Source organism: Eutrigla gurnardus (assembly GCF_963514095.1).
Source record: "Eutrigla gurnardus genome assembly, chromosome: 20".
In the NCBI taxonomy this organism is placed as follows: domain Eukaryota; kingdom Metazoa; phylum Chordata; class Actinopteri; order Perciformes; family Triglidae; genus Eutrigla; species Eutrigla gurnardus.
Window position 1 is genome coordinate 4,270,367 of NC_139931.1, and position 17,825 is coordinate 4,288,191.

The following is a 17,825-nucleotide window of genomic DNA, read 5'->3' on the forward strand; positions in this document are numbered from 1 at the left end:
TGAGATATTTCCATAAGACTGAATGTAATCCAAGTGAGATGCCGTTAAATATACCAATAATGCATAAAGGTTAAATTTATAGGAATAAAACAACAACAACACAAGGATTGATTTATCTTTTACAGATTTTATTTTTTTCATTCCCCATCGTCTCCACGAATCAATGTATCATCTTCTCCTCCGTCTCTTCAATGCATTCTGTTAATTTGAATATACAAAATAAGAACCGTGGCTACTTTATCATCGCTGTTTATCTCCTGTACAGTGGGTGCTTTTCCTCCGTTTTAACTCGAGCAACAAGCGTGACTCCTCCTGCTCGGTCTCTCTCCTCCAGCCGTCCAGGAGCTCATTTTACTTCTTAACGATCTGGATGACGTCCTCGTGCTCCATGATATGCGTTAGGCCGACCCTCTGGGGGCTGTACTTGGTACTGGTTCCCTGGAAAACCAACGGACAGTAGAGTTCAAACCCTCCCTTTTTGTCTCAGGACATCTACAAACAGTCTGTGTGTATTCTGCTCACTAGTTCAACATGAAAGAGTTTGTTAAAGACAGTTTATAGGACAAGAGTTATGTTTCTGAACGCCTCTGAATACTTGAACTTACCCAAACCAGGGCATATTTGAACTGGCTGGCTAAGGTTCTGTGGATTCGATGGCACTGTGGGGGGGAAGCAAAATTGAAAACATGTCATACACAGCAGGTGTTCACCGTGTTATTATTCATGCCAAATGTTCTCAAAGTGTTGGTCTTGATATCGACTGTACATGAATTCACGTCTGTTTAACTTACCACATGTTCTACAGACGCTGCTCTTCTCATAATGATTGCATCATTAAAGTCTGGGCGCTCTAATAAAAATGAATGAACACAGTTTATTACACATTCATACATGGTTGTGACAGTCTTATGAATGTATGAGAGAAAATCCGTGCGTACCTCCTCTTTTCTTAGTGTAGATGCAAATCAGAGCCAGGTATTCCCACAACGTCTCTAGAAGGTAATCCAGGTTCAACTTCATCCCACAACTGAAAGATACACGTGGCAGAAATGGAGGAAGATGTTTAACTTCCACATATATATATATATATATATATATATATATATACATACATTAAAAAAGAGTGAGGTGGAAGCTTCCAACCAAGACTACTGTTATTCACACACACGGATAACTGACCTGACGACAACACTGTGAGGCCTGTGAGCCAGACGGTCGACCTCCTCGATGGAGATTTGATCCACCTTATTGTACACCTAAGAATACCAAAAATAACATAAGAAAAGACGAGATCCCCCCCCAACATTCAAAAGAATGAAGGCTTTGACCCAAAACAGATGCTGGGTAGTGACTTACATATAGGCAAGGCATGTACACTCTGTTCCCGACGATGACATCGATGAACTCGTCTGGTGTGCTGTCCTCCCTGAAGAGGACTTCTGCATTAAAGATTTCTGAGGTGATGGTTAAAGAAAATGAACAAAATACAACTGTGACTTATTAGCAAATCCATGGAAATGAAAACGCTTAAATAGTCAGGAAGGTCTCTTTGAAGAAGAGAAATCAATGTCATTAGATGGTGGCGATTGTGAAGGATACTGTATTCGTGAAGGATGAGCTGGACGAGCTTCTCTGAGCAGTGGGTGAGAGGAACCGTGGAGTTGTAGGAGAGGCCGCCACCTTTCTTGGGCTACAGAGAGATAAATCACACATTTTTACCCAGTTTAGTATTATAACTGTTCACTTCTGAAGCTGACAAGTAAGCATGGATGTTTTTTGTTTGCTTTTTTTTGCTGTGCCAGAGCAAGGTATCTTGACAGCAATTTGGGTGTTCCGGTGGTTGATTTCCTCTTTTTTTTAAATCCTTGACCCACATTTTTGTTGCGATGACATTGAAGCTTTGAATTGAGCTGGTGATATTCATGGAGCGCTCAGGATGATGATAGAAAACGTACCTTGAAATAAATATTTGGTTTCGACCTGTTGAGTCTGATGCCCACCGACTCCAACTCTTTTTCTAGAAGTTCTCTAGAAAGAAAAAAAATAAGGGAAGAATTACTTCATACTTCATATGCCTCTCAAATACCCGCTAACAGACACTCTCTCTCACAGACACACACACCTCTGAACATCTCCTTTGGTGGCATCCAACATCATGATGACGACGTCTGCTGTCCTGGCAACAGCAATGACCTGCCGACCTCTGCCCTTACCTGTAAAAGTGTACCACAATCACTGTGAAGCTTTATCTCATTACTGCGAGCATCTAAATGATAAACATCATTATTCATTAATAAATCTGATATAACACCATCATAAAACATATTCTACAGATGTCCGATGTCTGCTCACACAATAGTAAACCATCCGCCCCTACCTTGGGCAGCACCCTCAATGATTCCCGGCAGATCCAGCAACTGGATGTTGGCTCCTTTGTACTGTAAGTACAGTAATAACAGTGTTAATGGCACGTCGTTACGCGGCGTTTCAAATGTGCAGCGGTGTGCAGGTGTACCTCTATGACACCGGGTATACAGGTGAGAGTGGTGAACTCATAGGAAGCAGCCTCGCTGGCCGTTGACGTCATCAAACTAAGGAAGGTGGACTGCAGGACACAACAGAGGGTTTAATTACACCAGGACATGACGAATAATTGGATTGTGTTTCACTTCTCTTTCTGGTGCCTTTCAGCGTGATACGACTCTTGGCTTGAGATGCAAACGCAGTAGGATTAAGGCTTTTCAGATCCATCCATCATTGGATTACATCCTCTTTTATATATATATAACATATAACTTCAGATCCATATAAATATTGCTGTTAAACTGCACAGATTGAATACTTCTTCTTGCTCTTTTGTACATTTGTTTATACGTTCATACCTTCAGCCTTTAGTTTTTAGTATATATTTTATTCTTACATCATATTTTCTATTCTGACAAATACAAATCTTGAAATCCAAACTGAAAAAGCACAACTTGCCGCGTTGACTTACCTTACCCACAGAGGGGAAACCGATTAGAGCGACGCGTGCATCTCCTGATTTCATCACATCGAAGCCCTCGCCTTTGGCCCCCGTTGTCTTTGGCTCCAGCAGCTGAGCTCTGTATTTGGCGAGCTTGGCCTTCAGCAAACCCAGATGGTACTCGGTGGCTGGAGACGTTGAATGGAGGAGGAAGAAATTAATTGTAACACACGTTGACGCAAAAGCCCCTTCTGACCCCCCAACAATAACGCAGGTGAGACGTAAAGACATGTTGCTATGACAACAGTTTGGACGTGTTGGGCCACTTGGGAGAGGATTGTCCCTTTAAGTGTGTGGTAACTGTAATCAAGCTCGCGGTGTCAATTAGCGAGCTTCTCCTTGGATTTCTGTGAGATTAATGAGTAACACAACACTGACAGCTGACACACACACACACACACACACACACACACACACACAGTTCTTTCATGGTGTAGCTAACGGTTAGCATAAAAACACCCCCCTCATACCTTTGTTTTTCTGTGTTCGAGCGATTTCTCTCTCGATTTCCGAGATTTTCTCCGTGATCCCCATCGTGGCGGTGTCGGTCGCGCTTCACACAACGTTGCACTGTCGAGGAGAAAAAAGACAAATAACAGAAGTAGAAAAATAAGAAACGTGTCAATGCACAGTTGTTAGCTTGGTTAGCTTACCGGGCTAACCCAACAGTTGACAACCCGCCTTTAAATTAAACTCTGACTCGACACAACTAGCTTTAAACGAATAACCGCCACATAACACGCGTAATGTCAACAGTTTGAATGGTTGTAATATGATAGACGTTTACACTTTGTCAGAGGAGGACACTCAGCGGCATGCACGGGATACTGACATCACAACCCGGAAATGGTTCCGTGCCTATGAAAGGTCCTGCTGGCAACAAGGACGCCCAAAAATGTGTTCCGCGTATCGTTATCGCTCGCGTCAACCGGGAAGTGTGCGCGGCGTGACGGGGGACATTTACTGGTGGAGCTAAGACTGTTTTTTGTGTTTTTTAAGTGTCCATTCATATGTAGCTGCGTTTTAACAGCCGGCGTTTGTATAAATCAACCCCGGGTCATGTAAGAGAGTGAACATGGCTGCGCCCACAGGACCGAGAGGATCATCAGCCTCCAGCCCGCCAGGGTTCGAAGGTTTTCCGTTCGCTGTAGCCGCCAAACCAGCGGAGGGCGCCGCCGGTAAAGACCGGGAGCAGGCGGAGGGTGTGAAAAAGAAGCCGTGCAGAGCCTGTACGGACTTTAAATCGTGGATGAAGGTCCAGACTAAACAGTCGACTGTACAGGTGACACCTGCAGATCATGTAGCATTGCATAACTTCAGTAAAAGTGTGGCGGTTTAGAAACTAATATGACTAATTATATATATATATATATATATTCCGTGCTGAAACCTGTCCTCCCTTTTTAATCAGATAGTTTGTTACGTCATCATGACACAGTGTCCCATAAAAGCAGGCACTTGGGAGGACAAATCCTCACATCTGGTCCAAAATCTTTTTTTATTATCAATTAGGTAATTTGATTCTGGTCTCCATGAGACGGATGGTTCTCTCTGGCTGTGGTGTAGAGCCCACAGGATATGAGCAATGCACATGTAACCATAAATCAGCATAAACCACGTAATAGAGCTGGCTGTCCTGCCTGCTCCCCTTTTTAAAATACTAGTTTGACTCGGCTGTGTTCTGTTTGTGTGACTCTCCAGGAGACTCGAGCTGCAGATTCAGAGCCACAAGACCCAGAGTGTCCGTTGGACAGGGGAGAGTTGGGGCGTAACACCTGGTCCTTCCTGCACACCATGGCAGCGTATTACCCCGATCGTCCGTCTTCCACCCAGCAGCAAGACATGGGGCAGTTCATCAACCTTTTCTCCAAGTTCTTCCCATGTGATGAGTGTGCAGAAGACCTCAGGGGCAGGTTCGATCACATCGCTCCTTTTTTTTTTAGATGTAATGTGCATATCCTGTCATCTTAAGTGCTTGCTTGTGGTTTCAGCACTAAGCTGCTGTGATGTTTTCACGCTTTAGGATGTTTTTAGACGAGAGAAGGACATTTCTAAATGCACCATTTCCTCTCTCCGCAGATTAAAAACCAATCAGCCAGACACCAGGAGCCGCCATGCTCTCTCCCAGTGGTTCTGTCGTATCCACAATGACATCAACGTGCGGCTGGGCAAGCCCGAGTTCGACTGCTCCCGCGTTGATGAGCGGTGGAAAGACGGATGGAAGGATGGTTCCTGTGACTGAGCGAGAAGAGATGTGAGGACTGAGCTGTCGGTGCAAAAACATTGAGTGGGAAACGCCACAAAGTAGAGCTCACATCTCTGCTGTGGAGGAACTTTACATGAAGAGAAGAAGAACTATTCCTTTTGGTGGTCAGTAAACACAACAGAGCTAAAATGAAAGATGCAAACGAGATAAGTATCCCTCACTTTCTCAGGTTAGAACCAAAACCTGAACCAATGTTAATTCTGGTTGTTGGAAAGTTTTCTATACAAATGTTTATTGAAATTGTATGACCAACGTATGAGTTAGATTTGACCATTAAAAGGTTGTTTCCTGGAGACTTGTTGAACGATGTGTTGTGTTGTGTTGTGGTGCGACGGCATCATTTAGTGCTGGAATTCTGTTTAATTTATCATTTATACCACAAAATCATGTAAAAAATAAACTTTATTGTGTTAATTACAGTTTCACAAATGTGTTAATTCACTTTTAGTTCCTCTAATTCATGTCACTGTGAAAGTTGCTGTTTGGTGGACAAACTAAGCATCATCGAAGACAAACTTAAGGCTCTAACATGTAATTTTGATAATTTAGAGAATAAATAATTCAGAAAAGTAGATAATAGATTAGTGGACTGATGTATAATTAAAACCCCTGTTAGTTGCAGCACCACGTGAACCTTGTTTCCGTTACTGAAGGGTCTGGAAGCCAGCATCACAGCCATGTGACCGGCATGATATTAATAAATGCTAATTTGTTATTTAAGGAACCAGTAGAGGATTCAGTCTAAAGCTGCTACTGTTTTTACTGTCATTAGTATTTGTTCCACATAAACACACACAGACAATGTATTCATCCTCACCTGTGGTGTGAATTACTTCCTCTCCGTTTGTCTCCTCTGTCACTTTACTGTTGGTGTCGCTGACCTCTAGTGGTGTGAGCCATGCGTGCATGCTATTGTATTTCACAGCTGCTTCAGTTTGACATTTTCAAAACACAATTCATGCAATATTAGTCATGAAAATCACACCACTGGGTTTTCACAATACCGGGACTCATTTTATTGTCATCATTTCATGTCCAGACAGTTTAGTGTTGAGCTAAATGTTCATTGTTATGGCCACAAATATCCCATGACAAGCAACTTGTGACTACTTGATTGCGGTATTTGGCACAAGTACATAATCGTGGGACTTTTCTCAGTTCCACATTTCATAACTTGGCAATGTTTGAGGCAAAATCGCATTTCATTCGATAGGGCTTGTAGCCTCTCGTCCTTGTGACCTTTGTAACCTTTGTGCCTTGTTTTGAGAGTCCAGCGATAACTTCTGGAACGGCCACAAGGCTCTATCTGCAGCTGAGGACGACATCATGCTTTCTGTATCTTCCCACAACATGTGGCTACATAAAGGCCCCGTGGTGCATCCACACTGTCAGATCAGCTGATGCTGGGTTTGTAGTAATTTGGTTTAATGCTATTTTATTTAATGGAGATTATAATTTGACGAAAGCCCCTCTTGGAGACAAGTCAATTTTATTCATATAGCACAAAATCATAAATTTGACTTAAAATCTAGGATATCTTGGCCTCTGCTGCTTTGATTTTCACCACTTTTTTAAATGTGTCTCTTTTAGCCTTTACACTGGTTGCCTGTTCGTTTTTGTATTGATTTGGAAATTCTTCAATTCCTCAGAGATGCTTTTATGAACCAGGAATGCCTCTCAGATCCTCTGGTTCTTCTGCTTTAGCTGAACAGAGAAGAAAGTAAAACATATTCCAGCAAAAAATATTTATATTTTTAAATGGGGAATAAACTGTATATATATTGTAATTCTATTTTGTGCTATTGTTGATCGTTATTAATTTTATATATATATTTTTTTTTATAATTGAATCAATAATATTGTATTAAGCGTTTTATTGTATTTTTATTTGTACCAAAGATAGTATATAATATATATATCCAACCACAGTCTGCAGCGCGGGCACGTCTGCCACGCACTCGCGGCGTCCTCCTCTGTGCCCGCGCGCCTGTGCGTGCGTGCGCGCGCGCCGGACCCGTCCCTACAGCAGAGAGCAGCAGCGCATCCATCCTGCCGTGGAGCCGCGAGCGTGCAGCCGCGAGGAGCGCACAGACAGAGCGAGCGAGCGAGAGAGAGAGCGAGAGAGACCGAAGATGGACGGAGTGGGATCGTTCGGAGCGGGCCGGACCGGGTCCACTATAGACCCGATTAGCTTCGCCAAACAGCCACAGACCATCCTCAGGGTGCTTTCCTGGGTGAGAGCTTTTTTTTCTTTCCTGGTACTGCTGTTCGTTCATGTGTGTGTGTGTGTGTGTGTGTGTGTGTGTGTGTGTGTGTGTGTGGGCTCTGTGTGTTGTCGTTGCTGCGCGAGACCCGTGACGTGTTCTCACTGCAAATATAGACCCCCAGAAATCCTGCGATAATTGATTAGCAGCGCGTGTAAACGGAAAACCAAGTCATTGCCGTTTCTATCGACGCGTATTGATACAGAAAGGTATCGTGCAGGGTGTAACCAAGGCCTGGTGGCTGCCTGACACCCTGACCATGAAACTGATTTCACTACAGATGTTGTTTTTTTATTTTTATTTTTTTTATCTGGATAAAAACGAGCCTGGTTTTCAAAGATCTCGTCTGCTGTCTTTAAATACGGGGTATGTGCGGCAGACTGGACTGGATTGTGTAGAAAATAAGAAATCGTTTTTATTCCTCTCCTGCTTCCTGTTGTTCATGTTTTTAATAACATACAACATAAGCTTATTATTCACTGCAGGCCACTTTCACCTTCAAATTTAAGCCAATTAGTATTATTCCTATTGCTGATTTACCCTAAACGGTCGTCGTCCTTCATCCCACCTGTGATTGGTTCATGGTCATCAATACGCAAGCAGGGCCACTGAGGCGCGTCGTGGCTGCCGTTTGATGTAACGCATCACCTTTGGGTGACACGGAGAAGGTCTTCTTTATATATCTGAAACGCGTCGAGGAGGCGCGTGACACGTGTGCCTATCATTTCATCCATAACGCGACTCCGGTGTCTGTGATCCGGATCACGTGATTTACTACTGAACTCTCACGAGACGTTGTAGCTCTATTGCCTAATAGATCAGTCATTTTTTTTAAAGGAGTTGTGATTTAAAGTTTAATTGCCCAGTTTGTTCCTTGTGCATTTTTTTGTAGCTGAAAATCTTAAAAATGTAGATTGTGTATTCAGTGGTGGAAGAAGTACTTTATCCTACTACAAGTACACAAATATAATCAGGAAAATGTGCTCATAGTACAACAAGCACAGCCAACTTCTTAAAGAGACAGTGTGCAGCATTTAGGGGGAATTAAAGTATGTTTTCTGTTGTGTATAATCGTTACCTTACAATGTAGATATACAAACAGCCAGTTGCCATTCTTCTACGGCAGCCTGGAATGGACAAACCAAAGGCAGATCGTAGCTTTCGTTTTCACATCCTGCGCCTTTAAGCAGAGAAATGGAAACTTTTACAGAAGTATTAATAGATATGACATTACTGGATTATTATATCTGATGCAACGGTGCATTAGAGCCATTTAGCAGCTGGAGACTTCTTAAAACTACTTCATATATAGTACATTTAGGTAGTTTAATCCAGTGGTTACCCAGCACGTACAATTTAAACACTCAAGTAAAGTAGTTATCTCTAGCCTACTACCTAGTAATCAAGATGAGAAAAGGGAAAGTGAGAAGACTAAACAAGTAAAACACAAATGTGGAAAAGTACTCTTGTAGTGCAACAAATACCGCCGACTGATGAGAAACAATCACATCGTTATGGAATAAAAGGAGAACTTTACGCTCGAAGCACCTGAATGTGTTTCTGCTGAGATTAAATCCCGCGCATGTGATCGGTTTAAAAGCGCGGAACGGACATCATCCCGTTGTGTTGTTCCTCCTCCTCCATCACATGACACCCCCCCACCCCCCACCCCCCAAGTGTGAGTGCATTACTGCCTGTGTGTGTGTCACATGGCCCTATTCTGCCACCCAGTGTTAGTCAGCTGATCAGTGTCAGCGTGCGAGTCCAGGCGGAGGTAGGAAGAAGTAGAGAGCTGCACATCATCAGACCTAAAGAAGGGTCCTATTCATGCAAAATATGATGAACTAACAGGGGGGGTTATCACACTACACACACGCCGCCTCAGGACCGCTCTGATTCTCTGATTCTTGAGGGTGAAGTGAAGCACGTCTTCAGTCAGAGAGAAAGAGAGGAAACGAGGTTAATGCCTTCGGTCTGAGCTCAAAGAGACGAGAGCTGCTGCCTCGTTTCCACCGCGAGAGACGTGTTGACTGTCATATGTTAATGTTTCATTACGTACATCCCTACTCCTCTACTCCTCTACTCCTCCTCCTCCTCTAATCCTCCTCCTCCTCTCCTCCTCCTTTCCTCCCCCTCAAATCCTCATCCCCTCCTCCTCCTACTTTCCTCTCCCACTCTAATCCTCCTCCTACTCCTTTTCTAATCCACATCTTCCCTTCCTCCTCCTCTACCTACTCCCCTCCACCTCCATACTTTCCTCTCCCTCTCTAATCCTCCTCCTCTACTCCTCCTCCTCCTCCTCCTCCTCCTCCTCCTCCTCCTCCTACTTTCCTCTCCCTCTCTAATCCTCCTCCTCTAATCCTCCTCCCCTTCCTCCTCCTCTCCTCCTCCTCTCCTCCTCCTCTCCTCCTCCTCTCCCCCTCTACTCCTCCTCCTCCTCTTCCTCCTCCCCTCCTCCTCTCCTCCTGTCCTCCCCCTCCTTTCCTCTCCCTCTCTACTCCTCCTCCTCCTCCTCCTCCTCCCTTCCTCCTCTCCTCCCTTTCCTCCTCCTCCTCTCCTCCTCCTTCTCTCCTCCTCATCTTCCTCTACCTCTCTTCACCCTCCCCTCCTCCTCCTCATCTTCCTCTACCTCTCTTCACCCTCCCCTCCTCCTCCTCCTCCTCCTCCTCCTCCTCCTCCTCCTCCTCCTCATCTTCCTCTACCTCTCCTCACCTTCCTCTCCTCCTGCTCCTCCTCCTCTCCTCCCTCTCCTCCTCCTCCTCCTCTCCTCCTGCCCTCCCCCTCCTCCACCTGTCCTCCTCCTTCTCTCACCCTGCTCCTCCTCCTCATGTTCCTCTACCTCTCCTCCCCCTCCTCCTCATCTTCCTCTACCTCTCCTCCCCCTCCTCCTCCTCCTCCTCATCTTCCTCTACCTCTCCTCCCCACCTCCTCCTCCTCCTCTTCACCTCCTCCTCCACCTGTCCTCTCCCTCCTGCTCCTCCTCCCCCTCCTCCTCCCCTCCTCCTCCTCCTCCTCTCCTCCTCTACAGATATTCTCGCTGGTGGTCTTCGCCTCCATCGTGAACGAGGGTTATGTCAACATGGGCAGCGAGCGCCTCCACTGCGTCTTCAACAAGAACGCGGATGCGTGTAACTACGGCGTGTTCGTGGGCCTGGTGGGCCTGCTGGCCTGCTCCTTCTTCTTCCTGCTCGACTACAAGTTCTCCTCCATCAGCTCCGTCAAAGACAGGAAGAAGGCCATCATGGTCGAGGTCGGCTTCTCGGGTGAGGAGGCGTTCCATGATTGATTTTCTAAAATCGGCAGGATTCTAAAAGGCTGGGTTTCCCCAAAATACAGATGAAAAGTAGCTTCTTTGTTTCAGATGAGCGCTTTGACGCACCACGGGAGAAATGAAACCTCTAACATAAAAATAGCAACATTAGAGTACTTTTGATTCCTAAAAGGGAACAAAGTACTGCCTCAGCTGTCACCTGCAGCTCACGGTGTTTCATGACTCAAGTTGGAAATTACCTCTCCGTTTTCTGTTGTAACAAAGATGCGTTGTTGTTTCCTCTGGTTCAGGTTTCTGGACCTTCCTGTACTTTGTAAGTTTCTGCTTCCTGGCCAACCAGTGGTCTCGGACCACGGCCGATGAGCTGCCACTCAACCAGGGGGCGGACGCAGCCCGGGCCGCCATCGCCTTCTCCTTCTTCTCCATCATCACCTGGGTGAGAACATCATGAAACCATTTAAACAGAATGATGGTGTTTCTGAATAGTGAAGGTCTGGGAAGAAAAGTTTGTTCTGCTTTCCTTCACTAAACATGAACCGTTGCATGTTTAGTGAAGTTGAATAAACAGTACAATGACACCTAAGTTATGGGCAGATTATGAGACGATGGGCTGGACAGCCCCCAATAGCAACAAAAAAAATCCCACCCAATATGTTTTTTTTCATTTTCAACCACATATAGCAGGTGGAGCGTGACTTCAAAGTGCAGCTGGAGACAAAGAGTGGCGCTTTAAGTCCTTTCTAAAGCAGATATTAAGTCTCACAAAACACAATCAGACACAAAAATCCATTATATTCTGAAATGTGTCGAGGTTATCATGCACACATTTGACAGAGGGAAAAGTTAAAGACCAGAGGCTCTGGATTATTGAGACCAGGACCAGAACTTCCATCCATTTCTGACTCACTTTAAGATCAAGCATCTGCTGAGTCATGCTTTGTATCTTTATGCCCTCCTGCAGACCGGTCTAACCGTGCGTGCGGTCCAGAAGTATCTGCTCGGCACAGACATGACTCTGTTCACCACGGAGCACTTGGACGGTGGAGCGCCGACCCAGCCGTACCCCTCCAACTCACCAGGGGGCACCACCACCACCACCGCCGAGCCCACGGAGACCTACCAGAGCCCACCGTTCACCGAGAACACCACCGCAGCGCCCACATACCAGGTTCCCATTTACTAGAAGGTAGACCCGAGGTCGGGAGACGGATCAGAGGATAGAGATAGAAAAAAAAACTGCTTTCTGTGATGTTTCACCTGCGGTTGTTTATGTGTTGATCTGAGTTTTCAATAATTGTAAAAAAAAAAAAAAAAAAGAAACAAAAAAGAATAAAAACGGCCTCTCCTTCTTTGTTCCCTCCTCTCGTTCCCTTTCCTTTTAACATTCCAGCTTTATCGGCACCCAAATTCCTACTTTCTGAAATCCGGTGTCCTCGGCTCGGAGAAACATAAAAGCGAGAGGAGGAAACGTGGAGGAAGAGGCCACTTTGCAGTATTTAAACAAAATTATGACCAAAAAAGACATAAATAAATAAAAAAAGATTAACAACAAGTGAGTGACTCCACCACAAAGTAGTAAAAAAAAGATTATGCAGAAGGCACTCACATTCAGCACCTTCATCTCATCCGTTCATCGATGTGTCAAAGATCCCCTCTCATGCCAAACACGACGGGGAATGTTTTTTTTTTTAAGGCTAAAGCCCGGTCTGGTCCCCCCGCTGCAGTTAAACGTGATCATCTGTGTTCAACCTGCATGTTTCCAAACTTAGAGATCGACTAAGTGCCATACTGTACTGTGTGTCTCAGACAGTGACTTAATTTAGTAGATTTCTACATGCTGTAAAAAAAACAAACAAAAAAAAACAACAATGTTCTGTGACTAAGTGCAATATCTCACATTCTTCTGTCGGTAGGTAGATATATACTGTACTGTAGGTAGGCTAGACGCCGTCAGGCTAGAACCAACTTTAGGCACCGTCTCAAATTACACACTAGTCTTTGAATTGTACGAACAAATCTCAGGCAAAGTTCCAAATCAACATGTATCGATCCCACTTTGATTGAACGGACCCCGAGAGAACGTTTCATCCACAAAAAGCTTGTTTCCAGTTTGTTAGAATGAATATTGGTAATAAGTTATGGTCTTGAAATCATTATTTGAACACATTTTGAAGAAAAACAACAGAATCTGTGTGATTCTGGTCGATCTCTAATCCACGGTGAGTCATGTCTCACTGGTGAGGTTTCCGTGCCAGGCATGGATGGATTATTGAATTGACCGATGGGCCAATGGGGTCAGGTGACCCCCTGGACCAAAGCCTCCGTTTGAAGTGATTTTTTTAAAACATTCCTTGTTGGAAAGTCAATCAAACGACTACAAGGAGGCACAAAGACGCACACAAAGGAGGCGAAAGAGACACAAGCAAGCTACAAAGAGATTAAAAATCACATAACAATAATCAAAAAGACTACAATGAAGCAGACTTGAAAGAGACTCAAAGTGACCACCACTAAAAGGGCGTAGGGGGCCTTTTATGTCTGTGCTCAGGGGCCCATTATCCCATAATCCTTCCATGGCACCAGGGAATGTATGTAGTCCGTGATTTGAGACCGTGTCCTACGTTTGGTGTATAAAACCGGGGCGAGTGGGGAGATTCTGGGTACGTCAGGTCCGTTTATGTTTACGTTTTTAGAAGCTGCCAAACTGCCCTGTGTTCTTATTACCATGTTACTACTATGTTGTTATCGTCTGTGGGAGTTTATCACAAAGCAGGAGGGCAACAGGTGAGCTTTTCATTCGGCGAGCGAGGTCGGGTTGCTGCAGGATCCACTGCAGTCTCAGGCAAAAGAAAAAAAAATGTCTGGTTGTGGGATGTTGGGGATCGCTAGCTGGCTAATTCATTGATCCTGCAATCCTGCTATTGAGGGAGGGAAAGGGGGAGGGGGGGGGGGTTGTTGCCATGGTGATAGGGACAGGGTTGGGTGGATGTTGGTCACTAAGGGCCCTGATGTAGATAGTAACCATGCCAACCATGTCGGTGTGTAGCAGTGTCTGTGTCGTGGTTCACGTACACTCGCCATCAGCGAATCTGTAGTTTTGGTGTGTGTGTGTGTGTGTGTGTGTGTGTGTGTGTGTGTGTGTGTGTGTGTGTGTGTGAGGATGTGTATTAGCATGCATGAGGGAGTGTGAAAGTGCGTGAATGTGTGAAGTGCATTAGATTTTGTGATGCAGAACAGTTATTTTCTTGAACGTGCGTTTGTCAAAGTTTTAGTGCAGAGGAGGAAATTAAAAGTCTGTCACATCCAATCGTTTCCCCCCAAAATAAAAAGTATTTCTGCTAAATATATAATCAGTATCACTGTCAAGATATATGGATTGCAAAGTATGAAACTAAAGATTTTTTTTTGTTGATGAACAGAGCCAAATATAAACCCTCATATTAAGAGCGATATAATTGACGTGTAGAATGCGTTGCCTGCCATGTTAAGCGCCCTCTGCTGACCAGAGAAGGTATTACAGCAGCAGCAGGCCAACCGGGGGCCTCTCAAAGAGTTTTAAAAAGTAGTCATGATAACAATGCATGAAGTTGTATAGATCTCATCATATATTGAATACTGTGTAATTCTTATGTTGACGAGTTGTTTTTGCAAAAATGAGATTGGCCGGCCGTCAGTGCAGCTTTCTTCTTTGTGTTACATCAAATCGCAGTTTATTGTCAGAATTGCGACCAAACGACTCTTTGTTTATTCAGTGACGTTATCTCAGCCTCATGATCGTGTTGGTCACACGCACCAGTGTTCACATATCGCAAAGCCCCCTGGGTGAAACTTCCCCCCGCATGCTGACAGCGACTCACCCACAAACATAGAAAGTATAGAGTCAGGTAGGAAGGCCTGGAGCTGCAGCGCAAAATGTCAGCGAACAAAGTGCAGCCTCTGTGCTCAACTTCCAGTCCTAAAATCTCCATTGGCTACAGCGAGTAGAGGGAATGATCTGCTCTCTGAAATAACAGATAATAAACACACTCACATAAATCAGGCGATAATGAAGTAGTCGTTATTAACGAGGTTAAATGACCCATGAAGGGATGCAGGTTCTCAATGCAGTCTGAAGGCAAATGGGAATAAAACCAGTGTCTTTGTTCTGGTTCCAGCACTCAAAAGGTTAATTTAGAAGTAGTCTTCTGTCCATTCAGTTTAAGATTTACCTGTGAGCATTAAAAAAAACATGTTATTCCCCAGACAGTCAAGCGAGTGCATAATTAATAGGGTTTTAAATTGATAACCAGAGGATTTTGGATTGGGAAATGGTGCAATTTTGTATTTTTCCAAAATACTTCTGTGTACTGTGGGTTACAAGTTAAAGGATGTTACTTCTCATTCCCTACGAGTTGCACTGCCAACTATTTCCTGGAGGCAATTGATTTTTAATCTTTACAAACAAAACATCTCAACAACTCCAGACATAAAATATTCCACTCGACCCGATGCCACCCCACAACAATGAAACTCTGGTATATTATTACAGTTTGGCTCCTTAATTAATGCTGAAATGTGAAAAAACGGTGTATTACTGGGCTGCTAGTTACCTGTTGACTGTGGTCAGGTGGTATGAGGTACTATCGGGGACCGTCAGGTCAGGTTGTATTATTGTTCTCAGTATTTCGGTCTCTTCTTCAGTCGGTGTGGTAGATAAAAAAATAAAATAATAATACAAGCATTCTCTATGTTTTGTGCTCCGGCCCATGTACACTGCCGTCGTATTGGTTGATTGTAAAATTCAGTACGTTATTGAAGTAAATGGAACCTGTGTGTGATGCTGTCTAGGGTCTGGTTTGTCCTGTACTACTAAAAAATATATATATATATATATATAAAATAATATTAATAATGATTATTTATGAACATGAATGCACTCTTTGTTGGAAATACTTTATTTGACCACTCTTAAAGGGGCCGTTGGCACCAAAATCAAAACTTTTGTGTGATCATGCTGTCGTTTTGTTAGACTGAGATTATAAAAAGGTGACGATACGTAGTGACGCGGGTGCCATCAGTTGTGTGGTTTCCAGTATAATACATTGCATGGATGTTAAAATATCCCCCCCCATAATATTGATAACAAAAATGTAACTCCCCCCCCACCCCCCCCATCGACCAACAATCAAGTAAACATTGATTTTGTAGCGTGTTACCCCTTTAACATGTTTCCTCCGAGTTGTTTTTTCCTGTTCTGAAGGCGTTTGACCTCTTCAGTGTAAAAACGCTGTGTACAGAGATGTGTGTCACTGTCTATTTCCTGAATGTCTCTGGACTGCAGTCTGACCGTCACTCGAATAAAAAAGAAAACATGTTTTGGACTGCCTGTTTCTGTCCCTGACTCTACTGCATGAGGATGTGTGAAGTGCATATATAGAAAAAGGAGCTATAATTAATATTTTATAAATAAATACAAATAATAATGAAATAATGATGAAGAAATGACAATAGAAACAATGTGACAATGGGGATGGGGTCGCTGATGAATGCTATGTAAAAAGGTGAGATATTAATATTGTCTTCACATCTTGTTTGCGCTGCCTTCAAGTGGCCAACAACGGTTAGTGCAGGTTTAAAGGGTAGATGTTGACACACTAGTTGTGACGACCTATCCCAACTTATCCATTTAAGGTGTGAACGGGGAGCTTTCTACGACTGACTAACAAAATAAACTCACAAAATGTCAATTATTGGAATATTCTAACTAAACTAAAGAGAAAAATACAAATGAGATCAAGTCTCTGTTACAGCAAACTAACACAGGCTTTGCCTCGTTAAAACACACTTGCAATGCAATCAAAATATAACTCACCAAAACCATTAGTCGTTCCACTGTTCCAACAACCAGTAACTGGTCAAAATAAATCCTTAATTCACAGTTTAAGATGTGGAAATACGCCGGCTCAAAACAGTGTTTTCCCCTCAGCACGCTGTTTCTCTCCAAGCAGCAGCTCTCACTTCTTCTTCTTCTTCTTCTTCTTCTTCTTCTTCCTTTGAATTAGAATTGTACAATAAATAAAAAATATCACCTTGCTGGTCTCGGTCTTTTCCAGTTTATCTTTGGGATCTTTTGAAGAAGGTCTCCGGCACATCTGTGTCCCAGTGAGGAGGGAAACTTTCATCCCACTGCAGCCTGGAGCGGCCTCTCAGCCTCAACACTGGAAAACGTACACGGCAAACATCCTCATGCATACAGCGTCCTCTGTGCTCATGTTTTGGGATGCCGTTATTGCCTTATTTGCAATACAAGCTTAGAGTACAACGCCCACAGCCAACAAAGCTGAAGTGTCACAGTGTCGTTTACTGGCTTCCATCGAAGTCTAACAAATATACAGAAACTTACTGGACTGACAGAAACCGCTTTATTGAAGCAAGACAGAACAGAGAGTACGCTGCTTTCTGATGGTTAGACAAACCACACACACACACAGACAGACAGACACACACACTCAGACACACACACAGACACACACACACACACTCAGACACACACACACTCACACTCACACACTCACACTCACACACTCACACACTCACACACACACTCAGACACACACACACACACACACACACACACACACACACACACACTCAGACACACACACACACACACACACACACAGGTAAAGGGTCCTGAGAGAGAAGATGAACAGATTGTGTACTAAACGTAACCAGTCACTAACATTTAGAGGAATGACGATGTTTTTTTGTGCATTAAGAAGCACGAGGAATTTCTTTATAACTCATAACAAAATGAATACAACTAAAACCTTAAATTGAAAGAGCTACTGGCAACCTCAGTGGTTGGAGGTCTCATTTTATTCATTGTTTGTATTAATTAACTTAACTGTGAAAACATGCTCTTTCATTGTTCAGTTCCATCTGAAACTTTGTGCAACAATAATGAGTCAATCAGCCAATAAACCACATCTAATGGTGAGTGATGTTAACGGAAGAAGA

The 17,825-nt window shown here is 43.8% G+C and overlaps 3 protein-coding genes across 3 annotated transcripts; 2 read left to right on the forward strand and 1 right to left on the reverse strand.

The window, feature by feature from the left end:
- Positions 1 to 129: 129 nt before the first annotated feature.
- drg2 (developmentally regulated GTP binding protein 2) lies at positions 130 to 3,862 on the reverse strand. The gene is made up of 14 exons (XM_084036340.1): positions 3,813 to 3,862; positions 3,496 to 3,595; positions 2,996 to 3,153; positions 2,516 to 2,605; positions 2,378 to 2,438; positions 2,123 to 2,213; positions 1,956 to 2,028; positions 1,600 to 1,690; positions 1,357 to 1,454; positions 1,180 to 1,256; positions 939 to 1,027; positions 792 to 850; positions 606 to 659; positions 130 to 438 (listed from the first exon to the last, which is right to left on the reverse strand). The coding sequence occupies exons 2-14, from the start codon at positions 3,557 to 3,559 to the stop codon at positions 352 to 354; spliced, it is 1,092 nt and encodes a 363-aa protein (XP_083892466.1). The 5' UTR covers positions 3,560 to 3,595; positions 3,813 to 3,862; the 3' UTR covers positions 130 to 351.
- Positions 3,863 to 3,969: 107 nt separating this feature from the next.
- gfer (growth factor, augmenter of liver regeneration (ERV1 homolog, S. cerevisiae)) lies at positions 3,970 to 5,705 on the forward strand. Its single transcript, XM_084036348.1, has 3 exons — positions 3,970 to 4,307; positions 4,727 to 4,938; positions 5,105 to 5,705. The coding sequence occupies exons 1-3, from the start codon at positions 4,101 to 4,103 to the stop codon at positions 5,265 to 5,267; spliced, it is 582 nt and encodes a 193-aa protein (XP_083892474.1). The 5' UTR covers positions 3,970 to 4,100; the 3' UTR covers positions 5,268 to 5,705.
- A 1,643-nt stretch (positions 5,706 to 7,348) lies between these two features.
- On the forward strand, positions 7,349 to 15,162 carry syngr3a (synaptogyrin 3a). The gene is made up of 4 exons (XM_084036345.1): positions 7,349 to 7,525; positions 10,584 to 10,818; positions 11,117 to 11,262; positions 11,788 to 15,162. The coding sequence occupies exons 1-4, from the start codon at positions 7,424 to 7,426 to the stop codon at positions 12,007 to 12,009; spliced, it is 705 nt and encodes a 234-aa protein (XP_083892471.1). The 5' UTR covers positions 7,349 to 7,423; the 3' UTR covers positions 12,010 to 15,162.
- Positions 15,163 to 17,825: the final 2,663 nt, after the last annotated feature.